The following is a 20266-nucleotide window of genomic DNA, read 5'->3' on the forward strand; positions in this document are numbered from 1 at the left end:
ACTGATGACCACAGATGTTAAGTCCCATAGTGCTCAGAGCCATTTGAACCATTTTTTTGCAGTTGTAGGGGAAAGAGTAGAAGAAAAGGTTACAGGAGAATATGGGCTGGGGACAAGGAGTGAGAGAGGAGAAAGACTAATTGAGTTCTTTAACAGGTTTCAGCTAGTAATAGCGAACACTCTGTTCAAGAATCACAAGAGGAAGAGGTATACTTGGAAAAGGCCGGATGATACGGGAATATTTCAGTTAGATTACATCATGGTCAGACAGAGATTCCGAAATCAGACACTGGATTGTAAGGCGTACCCAGGAGCAGATATAGACTCAGATCACAGTACAGTAGTGATGAAGAGTAGGCTGAAGTTTAAGAGATTAGTCAGGAAGAACCAATACACAAAGAAGTGGGAAACGGAAGTACTAAGTAATGACGAGATACAGCAATAAGGAATAGCTTAGTAGGCAGTACAGTTGAAGAGGAATGCACATCTCTAAAACGGGCCAACACAGAAGTTAGGAAATAAAACATAGTTACAAAGAGGGTAACTGCGAAGAAACTATGGGTAGCAGAAGAAATACTTCAATTGATCGATGAAAGGAGGAAGTACAAAAATGTTCCGGTAAACTCAGGAAAACAGAAATGCAAGTCGTTGAGGAATGAAATAAATAGGAAGCGCAGGGAAGCTAAGAAGAAATGGCTGCTGGAAAAATGTGAAGGTATCGAAAAAGACATGATTGTCGGAAGGATAGATTCAGCATACAGGAAAGTCAAAACAACCTTCGGTGACATTAAAAGCAAGGGTGATAACATTAAAAGAGCAACAGGAATTCCACTGTTAAATGCAGAGGAGAGAGCGAATAGGTGGAAAGAATACATTGAAAGCTTCTATGAGGGAGAAGATTTGTCTGATGTGATAGAAGAAGAAACAGGAGTCAATTTAGAAGAGATATTAGAATCAGAATTTAAAAGAGCTTTGGAGAACTTACGATCAAATAAGGCAGAAGTGATAGACAACATTCCATTAGAATTTCTAAAATCATTGGGTAAAGTGGCAAAATAACGACTATTCACGTTGGTGTGTAGAATGTATGAGTCTGGGGACATACCATATGACTTTCGAAAAACCATCATTCACACAATTCCGAAGACCGCAAGAGCTGATAAGTGCGACAATTATCGCACAATCAGCTTAACAACTCATGCATCCAAGTTGCTTACAAGAATAATATACAGCAGAATGTAAAAGAAAATTGAGGATGCGCTAGACGACCATCAGTTTGGCTTTAGGAAAGGTAAAGGCACGAGAGGGGCAATTCTGACGTTGCAGTCAGTAATGGAACCAAGACTAAAGAAAAATCAAGACACGTTCATATGATTTGTCGACCTGGAAAAAGCGTTCGACAACGTAAAATGGTGCCAGATGTTCGAAATTCTGAAAAAAGTGGGGGTAAGCTGTAGGGAGAGACGGGTCATAAACAATATGTAAAACAGACAAGAGGGAATAATAAGAGTGGACGACCAAGAACGAAGTGCTCGTATTAAAAAAGGTGTAAGACAACGATGTAGCCTTTCGCCCCTACTGCTCAATCTGTACATCGGGGAAGCAATATTAGAAATAAAAGAAAGGTTCAGGAGTGGAATGAAAATTCAGGGTGAAAGGATATCAATGATACGATTCGCTGATGACATTGCTATCCTGAGTGAAAGTGAAGAAGAATTACATGATCTGCTGAAAGGAATGAACAGTCTAATGACATGGTCACGAAGTTGATGAAGTTAAGGAATTCTGCTACCTAGGCATTAAAATAACCAATGACGGACGGAGCAAGGAGGACATCAAAAGCAGACTAGCACTGGCAAAAAGGGCATTCCTGACCAAGAGAAGTCTACTAATATAAAATATCGGCCTTAATTTGAGGAAAAAATTTCTGAGAAAGTACTCTGGAGTACATGGACTGTGGGATAACCGGAACAGAAGAGAATCGAAGCATTTGAGATGTGGTGCTACAGACTAATGTTGAAAATTAGGTGGACTGATAAGGTAAGGAATGGGGAGGTTCTGCCCAGAATCGGAGAGGAAAGGAGTACGTGGTAAACACTGATAAGGAGAAGGGACAGGATGATAGGACATCTGTTAAGACATGGGGGAATGACTTCCATGGCACTAGAGGGAGCTGTAGAGGGCAAAAACTGTAGAGGAAGACAGAATTGGAATACATACAGCAAATAATAGAGGACGTAGTTTGCAAGTGCTACTCTGAGATGAAGAGGAGAGGAATTCGTGGCGGGCCGCATCAAACCAGTCAGAAGACTAATGACAAAAAAAGTACAGATGTCGATTTTTAAGTAAACCCAACAACGACAACAAGTCTTGTCGTTCAGACACATTGCATGAGTCTGAACTCGGTACAGTGTTTTATTTCTTTATTAGAAACTGCAAATATTTACAAAATGTGTAGCAAATGAGAATTTCCAGCATTGTGCACATATTAGATTAAGGAGTAAAAAGTTATAAGCTTTCAATCACAGTGAAAACAAGATGGAAACAATCAGATGCAATAAGGAAGAAAACTGAACAAGAACTACATGACAAACTAACTCGAATTGCGATAGTGAAAATACATTACAAATACATTACGGCGGTAAGACCCATCGCGCGGATAACCACGCACGTCACCATAAGTCGCGGGACGAGCGAAAGCTCGAGAATTGGACTGAATCGTGACTGTGATCTTTCATTTATTTATTAGTTGTTGTTTTGTTTCAAATGATCTGCACTCTAGAAGATATTTCAGTCCGTGTTTCACATTTATTTTTATTGTTATTAAAATCTGTGTATGTTAATAACGCTAAAACACATCGCCATACCGCAGGGCGATCGAAAGATCGAGTAGAAACCGAAATTCCTCGGGCTGTGACATAAACTTCTCGAGCCGTTCGAGCCGTGCTCAAGCACAACATTACCTCAAAGGCAAGGGTTACGACACGTCCAGTACAACGAAAGAAACAAGCGACATTTTCGTGAAAATGATTCGCGAGCGAACGACTTTTGCTGGTGTCGGTTCACCCAAACCCTTAACTGCTGCCTAGTTTGAAACGCGTATGAATGTACCCAATCTTCGTCTCCTTTTACAATGTTGTAACTAGGTTCCGCATCTCCTCAGTCGAATTCTGTGAACATTTCCTTCCGGCAATTGACAAGATTCTGTTACTGAGCTGCGGCCTAGTTGGTGGGGAATTCATCGGCAACAGACCTTTCCACAGCAAATTGTTTATCTAAAATGGAATGCAGTACAGTCTTCGACGTACTTACGGTACAGGGTAAGAAAGATGCCATTCTCTTGTTGTGCACGGCATCGAGGTTTTTCGGAACAACCACCGATTTTGTCCGACGTTCACGAAATTCATCGCAGGACCACGAGAAAATTCTGGAAGTCAGATTGTAAACAGTAAGTTCCTTAATAAATGAGATCGATCATGAAAAGGTGAACAAATCCATTAGAGGCATCATTGCTGAGCCAGACCTTTACCAAAATCGCAAAAAAGAAATCACCCAATGAAAGCTTTCGCGTGAACTGTACATTTTTTTACAAAACTGTTCCTTTAAACGTTCGCTGTGAACAAACTATTCTATTAGTATCTGAGCTGCCATTGTTTTAACAATACAAATAACAAATTTTGAGCCGGCCGACGTGGCCGTGCGGTTAAAGGCGCTGCAGTCTGGAACCGCAAGACCGCTACGGCCGCAGGTTCGAATCCTGCCTCGGGCATGGATGTTTGTGATGTCCTTAGGTTAGTTAGGTTTAAGTAGTTCTAAGTTCTAGGGGACTAATGACCTCAGCAGTTGAGTCCCATAGTGCTCAGAGCCATTTGAACCATTTTGAATAAATTTTGAAATAATATTAATGTCACATCTCAATAAAGCCATATTTTGGTTAAAATTTTAAAGGTTACTCTTATATGTCGGTAGAAGTAGACATAGCATCAGCTAATGGAGGCAATCAGTTCCCTTAACTCACAAGGTATGTTGTTTCAGACCGGGCGTAAATTATCTAAATCGCTGTCGAAAACCAGTTGCGGCGTAATGCTTCTATGACCTCCTACCCTCCTAAAAATGCCACACCTACCATGTTTCGTTGTTGGTTGCGTTATCGCCTTCTTGGTTTGTTTCTGACACTTGGTGTTAGGGCTTCTTGTCCGCGCCTCGTGAACTACGTACCGGTTTTCTTCACAACGGTACCGTTTAGTATCAAATATGTTCGTAGGAACGTGTCAGTTTTAACTTTCCCGAGTTTATAAAATAGTTAGATAATGGGCGGAGGAAGTAGTCAGTGATATAAAACAAGAAACAAGCCAAAAAGACGGCGATTTTACAATAGCCAGTGATCACAGTTCTGCTATCGAACAAGAGCATCTTTAAGAGGAAGAACTTCGGTGAAATTGTGATGAGAATCTGCCTGTTTCGGTAATAAAATACTTACAGTGTTAGTTAAAATCAAATGTGTTATGAGTGGCAATGAGAAAAATGTATACCAGAACTGAATGTCAGTTTTGCAGAGTTTCTTTTCGTACCAATGTGGTTGGATTTTTACGTGCAAATTTAAACCGTGGGATGTAGTTGTGTGTAGGAATTTACTTGCTATAGAGATAGTATAATTTTTCAGAATGTGGAATTCAGTTTTCAACCAATCCATTTATTTGCACTACTTAAAAAATGACGCGGAAGTATGTGATTTTGTGGAGGCATTCTGTAGAACAATAAAATAAAGAACGAGCACCTAAACAACACTTAACTCATAGTAGAAATAAATATTATATAACGTAAGTAAAAATTTCAAATGATTTGCGCCTTAAATCTTGATTTAAACGTAACGATGCCAGAGACCCCACCTAGTAGTATACATTACAGAAACGTCACCTCGTGAGTTAAGGGTTAAGTGAGCAGCAATGCCTGAGTTTTCCAAATAGCTATTAATCTCAAATAATATCTGTAAGAAATGTCGAAAATTGCTGCCTGTCCCCTGATATTAGCGCTGACTTGCTCTTTTCTCACTGCTTGCAAAGATTATTTCGGTGCTTGGCATTGTATCGGAGAAAACACACTGATACTGGTGGTTTCGCTCAACCCTGTTTCGACGCCAATTTTAGCAACCCAGTGAGTTTTTGTTTAATCCTACTAGTGAGCATTGCCAGTGACGTAATTTGCTCAACAAATATATTTTTGTATCTCTAGAGTTGAAAACACTTCTTATTACAAATCTGTAGCTGTTTAATTGTTGAGTATTGCTCTTTTCTCTGGAATACGTGTGAAGTTGGACTAACAAAAGGTACAGAGAAGATTCAGAGAATAAAGACGCCATTCGTCGCGGACTATAATTTAGTCAGCGCGAAAGCGTCACACATGTATGTTCAACAGTTTTCAGTATGAGATGCTACACGAGAGGAGTTGTTCATTACGGAACGTGTTACTTTTAAAATTATAACTATTGTCCCAATATGAACTCATTACATGCTTCAGCCAACATGTTACGTAAGTCCTAGACGGTAAAAGTCCAGACGGTAAACGTTATCGTACAAGAGAGAACGTTCAACAAAAGGGGCATTGTAGACAAATCTGGGGGGTCTAGTTGAGACCTGGCGCTAATGCCCTCTTTGTTTTTCGGGTTAATGGAAACACGCGTCCGTCCGAAAGCTCTCTCGCACAGTAAAGGGTGTGGCCACCAAACAACCACACCCTGCTGTAGACCATGACGTAATAGCCCTGTTCGCCGTCACTGAGCGCTGTGTAGCGGAGTAACTCACAGACGCTGACGTACTACGCCTATCTGATGGCTAACAGGGCGGGTCTGGTTTACACCTCTCCGCACATATTTATAGCTGACCAGCGTCCGAGGCCGCATGTCGAACACGACTACTATGCGAGGGTGGTTTGATAAGTCTGGTAAATTTCCATGAAGGAATGGAAAAGTTTTGTAGTGCCTTCATGGTTAGAGGCTTCATTATTCTAAGGATCGTACAAAGAATTTCAACAATGTACAGCAACCAGTTCATTGTTGACAGGCATCTGAACTTGTCTGTGTGTCGACTGCGACTGAAGAGCGGTTGGACTGCCGCACAGATCAAAACACAATTGGATGAAGTTCACGCGGACCGTCATTGAAGACCATTTACTTTTGAATTAATGAACTTAAACGTGGTTGGACAGGCACGGAATACGAAGCGCGCTCCGGCCATCCAATTGAGGTCAACCCAAAGGAAACCATTGACAAACGCCGAACAAAAATTCGTGTGACTGCTGAGACTGTAGGCATCTCAACTGAGCGAGCTTGACGATGAAGAAGCTGTTGTTCGAGGTGGGTTCCGCGATTTCTCATAGTCGGCCAAAAGCTCATCCAACACAACTTTTCAACACAATGTCTAGTGATGGTTAATTGCAATCCGCCTAACTTTTGCGCCGATATGTGACTGTTCATGAAACCTAGATCCATCATTACACACTAGAGTCAAAACGCCAACCAAAACAATGGGCAAAGGCTGGTGAAAGTGCACTGGAAAAAGCAAACATTTTGTCAGCTGGTAAGGTGATGGGCACTGTTTTTTGGGATTTCCAACGAATAATCCTCATAGACTACTTGGAAAAAGTCAGAACCGTAACTAACTCCTATGTGCTTCATTGCTGAATCGTCTTAAATTTCCGTTACCTGGAAAAAAGACCAAAGTACGCACACAAAAAAGTGCTCTTTCACCAGGATAACACACCATCCCACACATCAGCGATAGCAATGGCGAAAGTGCATGAACTGGGCTTTGAATTGGTTCCTCATCCACCTTATTCCCCAGACTTAGCCCCCAAGTGACTTCTTCCTCTTCCCTGACTTGAAAGTTTCATCGAATGAGGAGGTAATAGCTGCAGTCAATGAGTGTTTTAAAGAGTTCGACAAAACCAGTTTTTCTGATGGTGTAAACTAGTGGGAGAATCGCTGGACCAAATATACACTGATGAGCCACAACATTATGACCACCTGCTTAATAGTTTGCTTGTCCGTCTTTGGAACGAACTACATCACTGATTCTGCGTATCAGGGATCCGACAGTTTGTTGGTATGTTTGTGGAGGTATGTGGCATTAGATGTCTACGCGCAGGTCATGTAATTCGCGTAAATAACGGACCGCTGATTTTCGTAAGCGGTGATGGCGCCCGATAGCGACCCAGATGGATTCCAAAGGATTTACATCTGGCGAATCTGATGGCCGAGGCATCACCATGGGTTCACTAAAATGCTCCTCAAACCACTGTGGCACGGTTGTGGCTCCGAGACACGGCAGTTATACCGCTGAAAGATGAATCGCCGTTGAGGAAGGCATCAAGCATGAAGGGATGCAGATGGGTCGCAGCTGTCTGCGTGTCTTCGATTATTACCACAGTTCCTATGCAAGGGCAGGAGAATGTCTCTCATAGCATAACACTGCACACACCACCCTGCGTCCGTGGCGCGCTGTACGTTTAGAGACGACGCTCACCTCGATGACTGTGCTTGTGGAGACACCGAAGAGCCGACTCGTTCCCACTGACCGACGGTCGAATTCCGATGGTCTCGTAGCCACTGCAATCGTAACTGACGGCCTGTCCTACTTTACAGAGCAGAAAAGCCCCAGAACCTCACGTTTTGTCAAGAGTCGTGGACGTCCAACCATTTAGCACCTAGTGCTAGTTTCACTGCCCTTCTACCTGTTTCCACAGATGCTCAAGATAGTAGCACGTGAACATTCGAGCAGCCTCGCTGGTTTCGAGATACTGTTTCACAGGCTCTGCGTAATAATAACCTGTTCTTTTCAAAGCCGCTTATCTCAAGTGATTTCCCCGTTTGCAGCTCATATCTTCGCTAGGGTGACCCCCTTTCGGCGTCTGCTCCGCTTACATACTTTTGTTACCGCGTCACGTGCCCGCAAAGCCACTAGGTAGCAACCAGCGTCGCGGTGGGCAGTGGTCATAATGTTTTGACTTATCAGTTTACAGCCCTCAAAGAGGACTATTTCGAGAAGTAAGATGAAATTTTTATAAAACATTTCTTGTTGATTTTTCACCAGACTTATCAAACAATCCTCTGCTTTATTTTTTTTAATATAATGCTATCCAAAAACATTGCATCATTGTCATGGTTGGCTGTACAAGTGACTGGCATTTCAACACAACTGCACAAAGCACGAAGCAGTAAGGCCATCTACATTCGTATACAGTGGAAGATTATGCAGCGGATTTCTCATTCAGAAACCACCTTTCAGCTTCGTTTGTTTGTGAGAAGATCGTGTTATGTTTTCTGTACGAAGTGGAAAAGCCTACCAGCACATATCAGAATCCGAAGTGACAACATCGTGGTCTTCCTGACTGCGGTCCATCGTTTCCCGGTGTTGCTGCTCCTATTGATCAGGAACCCACTACTGTCTTACAAATATAGAATTGATGATTCCAGAAGGGTCATACTCAACGCCATGCAGGATATCAGTGGCTCGAAGCGATTAGCGTCCGAGAGGACAGACACTAGCCGGCCAGGGTGACCGAGCGGTTCTAGGCACTACAGTCTGGAGCCGCGCGACCGCTACGGTCGCAGGTTCGAATCCTGCCTCGGGCATGGGTGTGTGTGATGTCCTTACGTTAGTTGGGTTTAAGTAGTTCTAAGTTCTAGGGGACTGATGACCCCAGAAGTTAAGTCCCAAAGTGCTCAGAGCCTTTGGAACCAGGACAGACATTGTCCACTTGGCTCTGCAGCTCGCTTTGGTTGGGATCCTACGACTGTGATCCATATACGAAATTGTTGTTTCCAGAAGGGTCATACTCAACTCCATGCAGGATTTCAACGGCTCCAAGCCATTAGCGCTCAAGAAGACAAGCATTGTCCACTTGGCCATGGAGGATCATACAGCCACGTAATGTGACTAGAGTCAGGATGTGGAATCTACAAGGACAATGCGACAGCCCCTGAATGACCGCAGACTATCAGCACGGCAGCAAAGTAGGCGTCTCGACATTGGAGCACCCAGTAAAATTAAGTTGTATGGCACAAATGGCTGGAAGACCCCAAAGGGTAGGTTCAGCCGCCTGAATTGAAAAGGTGTTTTCTATCCTCTGCATCCCTCACCTTTCCTTTGTTAAGTATAAGCGTTATGTGTTGTCTTAAGTGTGACGGTTAAGTGTAGATGACTGCAGTGGATATGTGTGTAGCGTGGCGTCACTTATGATTTGGATGATGATGTTGAGAGAAGGGAGAGGCTGAAATTCGATGGCTGTTTTTCTCAAATAGCACTAAGGTGGCCACTGAGCTTAACATCCCCTCCGGCGGATAGATCACCGTTAGCAGTGCCGCGTGCCCTTGTTTCACCAGATACTGTGGAGGGATTTGGAATTCAATCCAGGACATTGGCGTCAACACTGGTGATCAGGGACTTGACGATACCACCACTCCTGTCCCCTCTGGCGTGATAGCAAAGGGAAAACTGTCAACATCGCGTGGCGTACTCGGACTCTCACCCATCCAAGCACTAGCCATGTCCAACTGTGCTTGGCGTTGGTGAACTGCGAAGAACCGGTATACCCATTGTGACAAGGCCGTTAACGGTGCATCGTAGAAATGGGCCAAATGGTTATTTCGGAGTATTAGTTGTCACGGTTGTGTTTTTTTTATACCAGATACTTCTTCAGTTACTTATTGATGCCAGTTATTTTTACTGCCGAATTTCCCAGACGAAGGTACCATTAAATCTGAGCGCTAGCGAAACGCAAGCTGGTAGATTGCTCTCAGCTTGTATACATGGTAACTTGGATTAATTTATCTCCAATGTATTTCTTATGGGGATGGCTTCACTTTCGTCGCTTGATCTCCAATTAAAGACTGGTCTTTTAAGGTAGCCAACTAGTTGTGCCTCATCGTGCGCCAACCAAGTTGCGTGACGTCACAGTCCATTTTAAAACATTTTTGTTAATTATCGTCTTTCATTTTTGTTTTATTTGGTCCTATAGTTAAATCTGTGACACGTACGTTGAGATATTTAACTTTCTTTAATTTGATTTGGTAGCTGAGTATGTTGATTCTGGGGCGCGGTTCCATGCTATTAGCGAATGCGTATAGGCTAATGGCAGCTGCATGTATGCCGGTATGTGGATCACGTTAAGGGCAATAACAAACTAATAGTTTGTAAACTCTGCCAAACCCCCTGACAGCCGGGAGTTATTTCCGTAGAAGTTTGAAAATACTTGTCTCACTGGGATATATGTCCTCTCTAAAAAATATCATTATCTGCTACAACCTACTGGAACAGGACACAGTTCAACCAACTCCTAGAGAACAATAACCGTGCCTGAATAATATAACTGCCACAGATAAACAGTTACACTCATCTACTGGCGATTATTTCCATAAATGCGCGAACTCCTTATGGTCAGTCTGAACAGTCAGACAGCAATTCTATAAATAGGTGGTGTGCAGTCTGACAGATATTTCCATGAGCTATAGAATAGCTTGGAGGAGGATCCACTCCACTACTCTGTTCATTTAGCCGTGGTCAGATCTCAGATGACATAACAGCGTAGTACACATTGCAGTAAACATATGGCGCCACATGCTGTAACTGTTATGTCAGTAAGTGGTACCTACTATTTCATAATGTTGTGCAATACGTTGCCAGGCCAGTGTGTGTGTGTGTGTGTGTGTGTGTGTGTGTGTGTGTGCGAGAGAGAGAGAGAGAGAGAGAGAGAGAGAGAGAGAGAGAGAGGGAGGGAGGGCAGATAGCGTAGATGACATAGCACTTCCAGTGTGGCGCCTTGGTGAAATGGCATTGCATCACCCTTGTAAAAGAATGTCATTGATGGAGTTTTGCTGCAATATACAGGGTGTTACAAAAAGGTACGGTCAAAATTTCAGGAAACATTCCTCACACACAAATAAAGAAAAGATGTTATGTGGACATGTGTCCGGAAACGCTTAATTTCCATGATAGAGCTCATTTTAGTTTCGCTATTATGTTCTTCCACCTACGCTCAATGGAGCACGTTATCATGATTTCATACGGGATACTCTACCTGTGCTGCTAGAACATGTGCCTTTACCAGTACGACACAACATGTGGTTCATGCACGATGGAGCTCCTGCACATTTCAGTCGAAGTGTTCGTACGCTTCTCAACAACAGATTGGTAGAGGCGGACCAATTCCATGGCCTCCACGCTCTCCTGACCTCAACCCTCTTGACTTTCATTTATGGGGGCATTTGAAAGCTCTTGTCTACGCAACCCCGGTACCAAATGTAGAGACTCTTCGTGCTCGTCTTGTGGACGGCTGTGATACAATACGCCATTCTCCAGGGCTGCATCAGCGCATCAGGGATTCCATGCGACGGAGGGTGGATGCACGTATCCTCGCTAACGGAGGACATTTTGAACATTTCCTGTAACAAAGTGTTTGAAGTCACGCTGGTACGTTCTGTTGCTGTGTGTTTCCATTCCATGATTAATGTGGTCTGAAGAGAAGTAATAAAATGAGCTCTAACATGGAAAGTAAGCGTTTCCGGACACATGTCCACATAACATATTTTCTTTCTTTGTGTGTGAGGAATGTTTCCTGAAAGTTTGGCCGTACCTTTTTGTAACACCCTATATATATAGCCAGACAAAATTTCCACGGCGCTTATTGCCCACAAAACACGGAAGCAGTTCCCTACTCTGTGTCATAGGGGCTGGACGGGCAGTGAGGTGAAGGAGGCCCTCAGGAGCAGTCGTGTGTCGGCCGTATGTCCCACTCATTACGTTAATCATACCATTTCTAATTAAAGATAGAATCATTGTCGGTGGTCTCCAAAATCAACATGTAGAAAGTGGTTTCTCAGTGATTATGCTTACTGTTTACATGGTAAATTCGCGCTCCATGAGTGTAAGATTGTGGATGTAAAGTGATCTCTTGGTATTCTGCCTACTAGCAGACTGGATGTAACTGTGTATAGTGCAGTGTATGTGACGGCGCCACTGGATAAATGAAATTATATGACAACCCCTTTTAAATTGTGTATGCTCTTTGCTGACCAACCAGTATCAGAGAATTCCTTTTACAATTCACCACTGCAGCTATACCTCAGCACAAAGATCCAGTGAATCCACGACAAGCACTTCCAATGCGGTCAAAGGGACATCATCTCAAAGAAGTAGCTTAGTGGATTTCAGACCAACAGCCGCGAGATGCGATGGACTCACGTATCCCCAACGCCGACCTCGCTGAGTACAATTGTTCTAGTACAAACAGAGATTGATACTGGTCCTGCCAACCCAATGGGAGGATTGTAGCACTATTGGCAGTTATTAAAACAACTGCTAGTGACAAATGAGCGATTAATTCAGTAACTGCTACTTTTCAGTAACCGATTATTTCTATCAGTTAAACTATTTTTTGCCACTCTAATGCGCCCAGCGACAACACAGGATGTTGCAGAGACACCTCATCTTTGCTGGCTAGTCCTGAAATTATGTACAGCATCGGGATGCACATATCGATGTGTAGATGCTCCAAGGAGAACTCTGTTCTTCTTTACCTCCTCTACACTGCCCATTCATCCAAACTACCCTCACCAGTCCACCTCCCTCAGTTCGCTAATGATACTGCCCTCCTTGCTCCCTGTCCCACACTACAGAAATCCATACGTTCCCTCCAAATCCACCTCAATCAGTTCACCTCTTGGTGTAACCAATGGCTCCTCGAGATCAACCCTTCCAAAACCCAGGGACTAATTATCGGATGCACCACCTGTACCTTCCATCTCTGTGACTTCTACCGTATGATCTTTAGCGGTCCTAGCCAGCTAACTAATACACTAAAATATCTTGGACTAGCTATCGACCGGCAACTAATGTGGAAACCTCACCTACTAATCATCCAAAAGAAAGACCACGATAGACTAAAACTACTAAAACTATTAACCAGCCAAACTTGGGGTTGCACCCCTCCACTGTCCTCCACACCTACAAAACCTTGATCTGACCTGTTCTTTGCTACGTGACTGTTGCATGGATCTCCCCCCCCCCCCCCTCCCCCACCTAATTTCTATATGCCGCTCCAGGCACCAGAACGCCGTGCACTCTGCCTCACTTTCTGCAAACTTAGTTCGAATAATCATATAGTTTCCCCTCCACTTTCCAATCCCCGTATGCTGCTGCACCTCTACCACCACATCCAACTGCCCCTACACCTTGACACCTTCCACATACTTTCCCAAAGAAATTTCAACCGTCTTTCCTTTCCACATCATGAACTCTGGCCCAAAATTTACTCATTCTACCAACTTTAAATCCACCCCACACATTCCATCTCATCAGGGATCCCTCTCCGTCTGCCCCCCATATTTCCCTAACCCCTTTTCTCCTTCCCCTCTCCATATTTCCCTAACCTCCCTTTTCCCCTTCAAATTTTGGCCTCACTAATACCTTCATCCCCCCTCTCCTATTCTTGTTTCCTAACAGCCCCTCAAACCCCATCAATACCATGCACCAGTCCTCCGTCCTTACCTCTTTCTCGCCAAACTGCCAAACCTTATTCCCTTCATCATAGGCTCCCAATCCCTTCCAGTTTTAGTGACAGTGAAGTGCTTCTTTCTTAAGTGTTTTTTAAACCATATTTTAAAACAAACAATCCCGTTGGAAGAACATCCGCAACTGAACATTATAGCAGAGATTGAAAATACCGCTTCAGTTGTAAATTTCTTTATTTCCACGCGACCGGTTTCGGAGTGTTATAAGTCCATCCTCAGGTGTCGTAGCTGTGCTGTGCTCCCCGAGCGCCGCGTGTATCAGGGGCGGTGTGCTGCCTATGAGCTCATAGGCAGTCCGCTTAAAAAAGTCCGCGTGTGCGGTTACGACGTCAGTGCTTTATAAATTGTGCCGAGTAAGGAGTTATAAATTTACGAGTATGCCGAACTCTGCGGATTTTGAGTCCTACTTTCGTGTCTTCTGAATATTCGTCGTGTTGTTTGCTTTGTTTTCGTGACACATTGAAAAGGTTGCATAAGGCCCTGGTATTTTTGCTATTAGTGTTCTCCTGCAAGAGAGTCAAAATGTCTGAAAATAAAAAAGTATTTACGGCTTACAGAGAAGAAACGTTCACTATGCACAAACAGGAACGTAATGCAAATGATTCCAACAGTGAAAAAGACAGAATTATTTGACAAGAGAAATAATTTGCGATGTTGTTTGGCACTTGGCAAGAAAACAAGACGCAAACGGGAGTTATTTGCTCCATTCCTGGAAATCCGAATAGGGGGCTAGTATGGAATCTTTTGCCAATGGAGAGATCATCATGACGAAAAGACACCGATAATTTCAAACTATCTTATGCCGTAGCCGAATCTGTCTGTTACATCGCATCAGAAACAACTTTTATAACGTGAAAATTTGTGTTACGATTAACACAGAGCCTTCTGAATGAAACAATTGATTAGATGTGGATCGAGGTCTGAAATCGACCTTAGCCTGACAAAGAAAAAGAAAAAAAATTACCAAATTATACCAAATAGTGATGTGCAGAATGTTGGTACTGATGTAGGAAGCGGGCAGCCTGAGTAAGATTGTGTTTGAATGTTGCAGTCCCTGGGAAACCACGAGTTCGACAACGGCGTGGCAGGGCTGGTGCCCTTCCTGGAGAACACCAGCTTCCCCGTGGTCGCTGCCAACCTGGACACCAGCGATGAGCCAGCGCTGGCCGCTTCTCCCCTCGTCAAGTCGGTCGTCCTCCACCTGCCAGGCGGTCCCGACGTCGGCATCATCGGCTACCTCACACCAGAGACCAAGGTACTACTCTCGTGGCATGTTCATCAACTCTTTGATCGACACGGAATACATGATGACGTGCTAAAATGAATTACGCCAGCTGTACCTGGAAATTGTAACACTTATGCAGTTTAGGGGGTCCATCGCTCATCACGAGAAAAGCAGGATAGAAGCATATATATGCACGGACTACCAAAAAAGTACTTGTTTTCATACGGATGCAAAAAAAAAAAAAAAATCAATTAACTGTCTGCTTTCACCAACTTATTCGCCGCGCGGGATTAGCCGAGCGGTCTAAGGCGCTTCAGTCATGGACTGTGCTGCTGGTCCCGGCGGAGGTTCGAATCCTCCCTCTGGCATGGGTGTGTGTGTTTGTCCTTAGGATAATTTAGATTAAGTAGTGTGTAGGCTTAGGGATTGATGACCTTAGCAGTTAAGTCCCATAAGATTTCAAACACATTTGAACAATTTAAACCAACTTATTCATGTTGCTATGCCAATATGCTGCAGACACTTTAATGTATTTCTTCACAGAGTTCTTTACCCATAGGTAATGCTTACTGTTTCATACATCCTAACCATGACAGCTACTGTTGGCTTTGCATATTGTTGCGTATGGTATATGTCCCTGTCGCTCAGTTATGTATCTTGATCAGTGCGCCCAACAACCTATATTTTTCTGTTGAGGCTGTCTGTTTTGAAGTATCGTATATTACTGTGTGTGCCAAAATGGCGAGAAATTTTCAAGATTTGAGTGACTTTGTAATGGAAGATTTATACCATGTTACGGAGAACACCCAAAGCTCTATACAATGGGCTAGGCAACAAGGTCTTTTGAAGAACGATATGGTGTGTCTGAAAATGGGAATTGTGTTGGATACAACGAGATGAAACTGGAGAAAACTACAGGGAAAGATGGCGAAATTTGGCGCTGCTCCGTTGGCAGGGACTGTAGAAAGAAATGTTCAATCAGGAAAATGTCATTTTTTGCTGGCAGTCATTTAGACATTTCTAAAATTTTGCGACTGTCTTACATGTGGGCTTTAGAACTCAATAAGCAAAAGTTTTTAATGAGGGAGCTCAAAATTGGCAGTGAGCACACTGTGGTCGATTGGTGCCAATTTTGTAGGGATATCTGCCATGAATATTTCTTGATTGAGCCAATAGTTTTGGGCGGCCCTGGCCATACTGTTGAAATAGACGAGAGCTGCTTCGCCAGGAGAAAGTACCATCGAAGTCGTATGGTGCGGGAGCAATGGGTCTTTGGTGGTTATGACGTTGAGACAAAGCAAAGCTTTAAGGTTGCTGTGCCACGAAGTGATGCTACCCATTTGCTGCCAATTTTTCAACTGTATGTTTTGCCTGGAACCACAGTAGTTTCTCATTTGTGGCAAGCTTACAACACTATAGGTAACTTGGGCTACAATCATCTGACTGTTAATCATTCGCTTTATTTTGTCGATCCCTTTACAAACGCAACCACAAATCACATGGAGTCAGTCTGGCAAAAAGCTAAAGAAAAAGATAAAAGGCGTTTCGGAACTCACCGTGCTATGCTAAGTAACTACCTGGCGGGATTTCTCTGGCGTCAACGTTTTGGGGGAAATCTATTCCACAATTTCATTCAGTATGCCGGCCGGTGTGACCGAGCGGTTCTTGGCGCTTCAGTCTGGAACCGCGCGACCGCTACGGTCGCAGGTTCGAACCCTGCCTCGGGCTTGATGTGTGTGATGTCCTTGGGTTAGTTAAGTTTAAGTAATTCTAAGTTCCAGGGTACTGATGACCTCAGATGTTAAGTCCCATAGTGCTCAGAGGCATTTGAATTTCATTGAGTATGTTCGAAAAATCTATCCTAATGCTGCAAATTAACTTGAGGTAGCTGTTTTTATCTAATCTGTGATTCAAGCTTTAGTGTATATCTGTGCAAAATAAACAAATATGATTTTTAGAGAAAATTTTGTTATTAATTCCATCTTTTTTGCAAAAAAAAATGTTTTTGAAATTCCGTGCATACATATTCAATACATCATTTTTGATATTTTTTTTTTTTTTGAGACAGTTAATTGATCTTCTTTTTGCATCCATATGAAAATAAATACTTTTTTGGTGACGAGCGCATCAGATATGACTGTAACACACAATTTTTGAACTAAAAATTTTTTATATCTTCAGAAATACGCGTTTCCTTCAAATATAGGTACTTTTCTCGTGATCAGCGCATGTACCCCGTAAACTGCATAAGTGCCAAAATTGTTATAATCAGAACCAGGTGTTTAGGCATTGTAAATGATTAAAATAGGCAATCAAAAAGCCATTATAAATATCTGCAATAGGCAGTAAAAGGCAATACAGAAACACCTTACATTATGCCTATTTATTTAGTTCATTGTACAATTCAGACAGTCGCACAATCGACATATTTATGTTAAAATAAGGTATTATACACCGGGCGTTCATTAAGTAAAGCAACACTTTTTTTCTCGGGCAATTTAGGTTGAAAAATGCGGAATTTTTTTGCGGGATATCATGGAATATTATCGCTTCAGCCCCTACAGTTTCATGAAGTTCTGACAGATGGCGGCGCTACACGTAGCCTTCAAAATGGCGTCTGTAATGGACGTGCGTTCCAAGCAGAGAGCAGTCACTGAGTTTATTTTGACGCAAAACGAGAGCGTCACAGATATTCGTAGGCACTTGCTAAATGTCTGCAGAGACCTGGCAGCGAACAAAAGCACAAGTCTTTAGGCGAGACCACCAGTGGGGGTGCTCAAGGGTGTGCCCAGTGGGCTCCTTGTCACCTCACAGAAGACTTCCATCTGTTCCAATAAACTCTGCAGGAAGCAGTACATGGTGATGGGCAGTTTATTGGTGCAGCAAGACGTTGGCTCCGATATAAACCACTAGAGTGGCACCATGCAGGCATATAGGCCCTCTGAGTAAGGTGGTTGGTTGGTTGGTTTTTTAGGGAAGGAGACCAGACAGCGAGGTCATCGGTCTCATCGGATTAGGGAAGGACGGGGAAGGAAGTCGGCCATGCCCTTTGAAACGAACCATCCCGGCATTTGCCTGGAGCGATTTAGGGAAATCACGGAAAACCTAAATCAGGATGGCCGGACGCGGGATTGAACCGTCGTCCTCCCGAATGCGAGTCCAGTGTCTAACCACTGCGCCACCTCGCTCGGTGAGTAAGGTGGTGTAAGGCTGTCACATTGAACGGAGATTATTTTAAAAAAATAGGGTTTAGTAGCCAAAAGAGTGGGGAATAATGTTGTGTATTGGAATCCTGAATAAACCAACCTGTTTTCATGGAAAAAAGTGTTGCGTTATGTATTAAATGACCCTTGAAAATATCTAAAATAGGCCTTGCCTTTTACAGGCAACACAGAAAAACCTTACATTATGCCTATTTATTTACAACATTGCACTATTCAAACAACAGCACAATCAGCATATTTATGCTTTTATAGTGCTGTACTATATTTTTAAGTTAACTTAAAAGTTTTTAATAAAATGTTAATTGTACTTGACAAAAAAATGAAAATGTTTCTTGAAAGCCTAGAGGACAATGTATAAATAAGGAAATCAACTTTTGTTTTTCACTTGAAAGATATTTTCTTTTGGAAAAATTCTTAATTTTTGATCTTCATTAATGACTGGGACTGAATGATACCAGGCAAAACAATGCTTAACATCAGTTATTTCTATCCAAAAAAGAAGACTGACAAAAAGCTTGTAAAATGGGGTGCAAATATGGGCACTCCCCAAAAAAATCACAAAAAATCTTTTAAAATGTTTTAATGTAGATGGATGATACAAAATGGTTGACTAGCCTACAACAAGCAACCTATCTGTTTAAGCATTTTCAGAAATTGCAAATTTAAATGCTCATTCAGCCCCAGCATTAACCAAGAGCACCTGCATTTGCCACATAACTCACTTAACCCACAATTCTTCTCAGATGGCTTCAGAGAATTTCTCATGACAAAAGATTTATTTATTTTACTTTATGTTATGGATTGAAAACCCATGAAGCCAACATCACACATGAAATCTTGTTTATTTGGGTGGATCACAATCTAGCCATCTTCAGATCACAGAACATTCTCGATTAGTGTTGGAGTCATTACAACTTCACAGATCATTAAAATCTTTCTTAAACTGACAATATTCATTCTCGATTAGTGTTGGAGGTATTACAACTTCATAGATCAATAAAATCTTTCTTAAACTGACAACATTCATACATGATATAGTTAAAAAGAGCTTTTCATTACTCATGGCCAGTGTAATTGAATGATGATTGTAAAACACAGGCATTATGCTGTTATAACTTACTAACTGACACAGTCAGTAATTACATCATTTTGTAACAGAGATCATCATATGCGTGTTACTGTAGTATTTCATCACTGTAAAATAATATAGGATTTGTCTTACAAAACCTTACATAGATAATAGGACATGAAAGATTTACAGTTATATGTTGGCTAATAAAATATCCATGTCTGTCACATGAAATCATACACAGAGCAACAATCATAATATACTAAATTAGAATAACAAATGAATACAATTTATTTTCAAGATTACTTCAGGTCATTATGATAAATAGAATAAGCTGCTCCATTTTGAGTGCTGATGATCTAAGTATTCCTTGATACCATAAAAACTCTTCCTAACTAGAATTTTTGATCTCAGATATGTGAAACTTATATATTCTTTTAATTTCCTTTGGTAGTTGACTAAACAGGATGTTAGACTGATAAAGAGCAGTTTTTGTAGTTGTGGACTTGGCTGTTTAACACTGAATGTTCCTGGTGTGCCTTCAGAAAACATTTACTTTCATAAATAATATGGATATAATAGAGGAAGACATTCCACGTGGGAAAAATATATCTAAAAACAAAGATGATGTAACTTACCAAACGAAAGCGTTGGCATGTTGATAGACACACAAACAAACACAAACACACACACAAAATTCAAGCTTTCGCAACCCATGGTTGCTTCATCAGGAAAGAGGGAAGGAGAGGGAAAGACCATAGATACGTGGTAGGGTCATGATTTTTAGTTTCTTGAAACAAATTTGCATGATTCTTTATGTGTCACCCCTTTTATTATTCTTATTGCTGTCTTTTGAAGCATAAATGTGTGTTCCGCTAGATTGGTATTTCCCCAAAATTTGATGCCATATCTTAATGTGCTATGTATGAGTGCAAAGTATGGACATAACACTGCATCAATACTACAGGAATTTTTTGGCATTCTAAGAATGTAAGAATACTAGCTTAAAACTTTAGTATGGGGATTTGCTCTAGCTGTGTTGTACAAGTACTACTGTTGAATTTGTTCCTGGTTTATTTGTTATATGTCTGAAGTTCATCCAAATTGTTTTTTGTTATTCACAGTTAATTTGCTATCCATAAACCACATACTTGCTTCTTCTTCAGCTACTGTGACTCTCTCAT

General features: G+C 42.1%; 1 protein-coding gene across 1 annotated transcript in view; it reads left to right on the forward strand.

Annotated features, from left to right (window-relative positions):
- Positions 1–20266, forward strand: part of LOC126458299 (protein 5NUC-like) — a 229474-nt gene that overhangs the window by 162119 nt on the left and 47089 nt on the right. Inside the window, exon 2 of the mRNA XM_050095244.1 lies at positions 14616–14819. Coding sequence (XP_049951201.1) covers positions 14616–14819 — 204 coding nt within the window. The remainder of the gene's footprint in view (positions 1–14615; positions 14820–20266) is intronic.

This window comes from Schistocerca serialis, chromosome 2, assembly GCF_023864345.2.
Source record: "Schistocerca serialis cubense isolate TAMUIC-IGC-003099 chromosome 2, iqSchSeri2.2, whole genome shotgun sequence".
Taxonomy (NCBI): Eukaryota; Metazoa; Arthropoda; class Insecta; order Orthoptera; family Acrididae; genus Schistocerca; species Schistocerca serialis.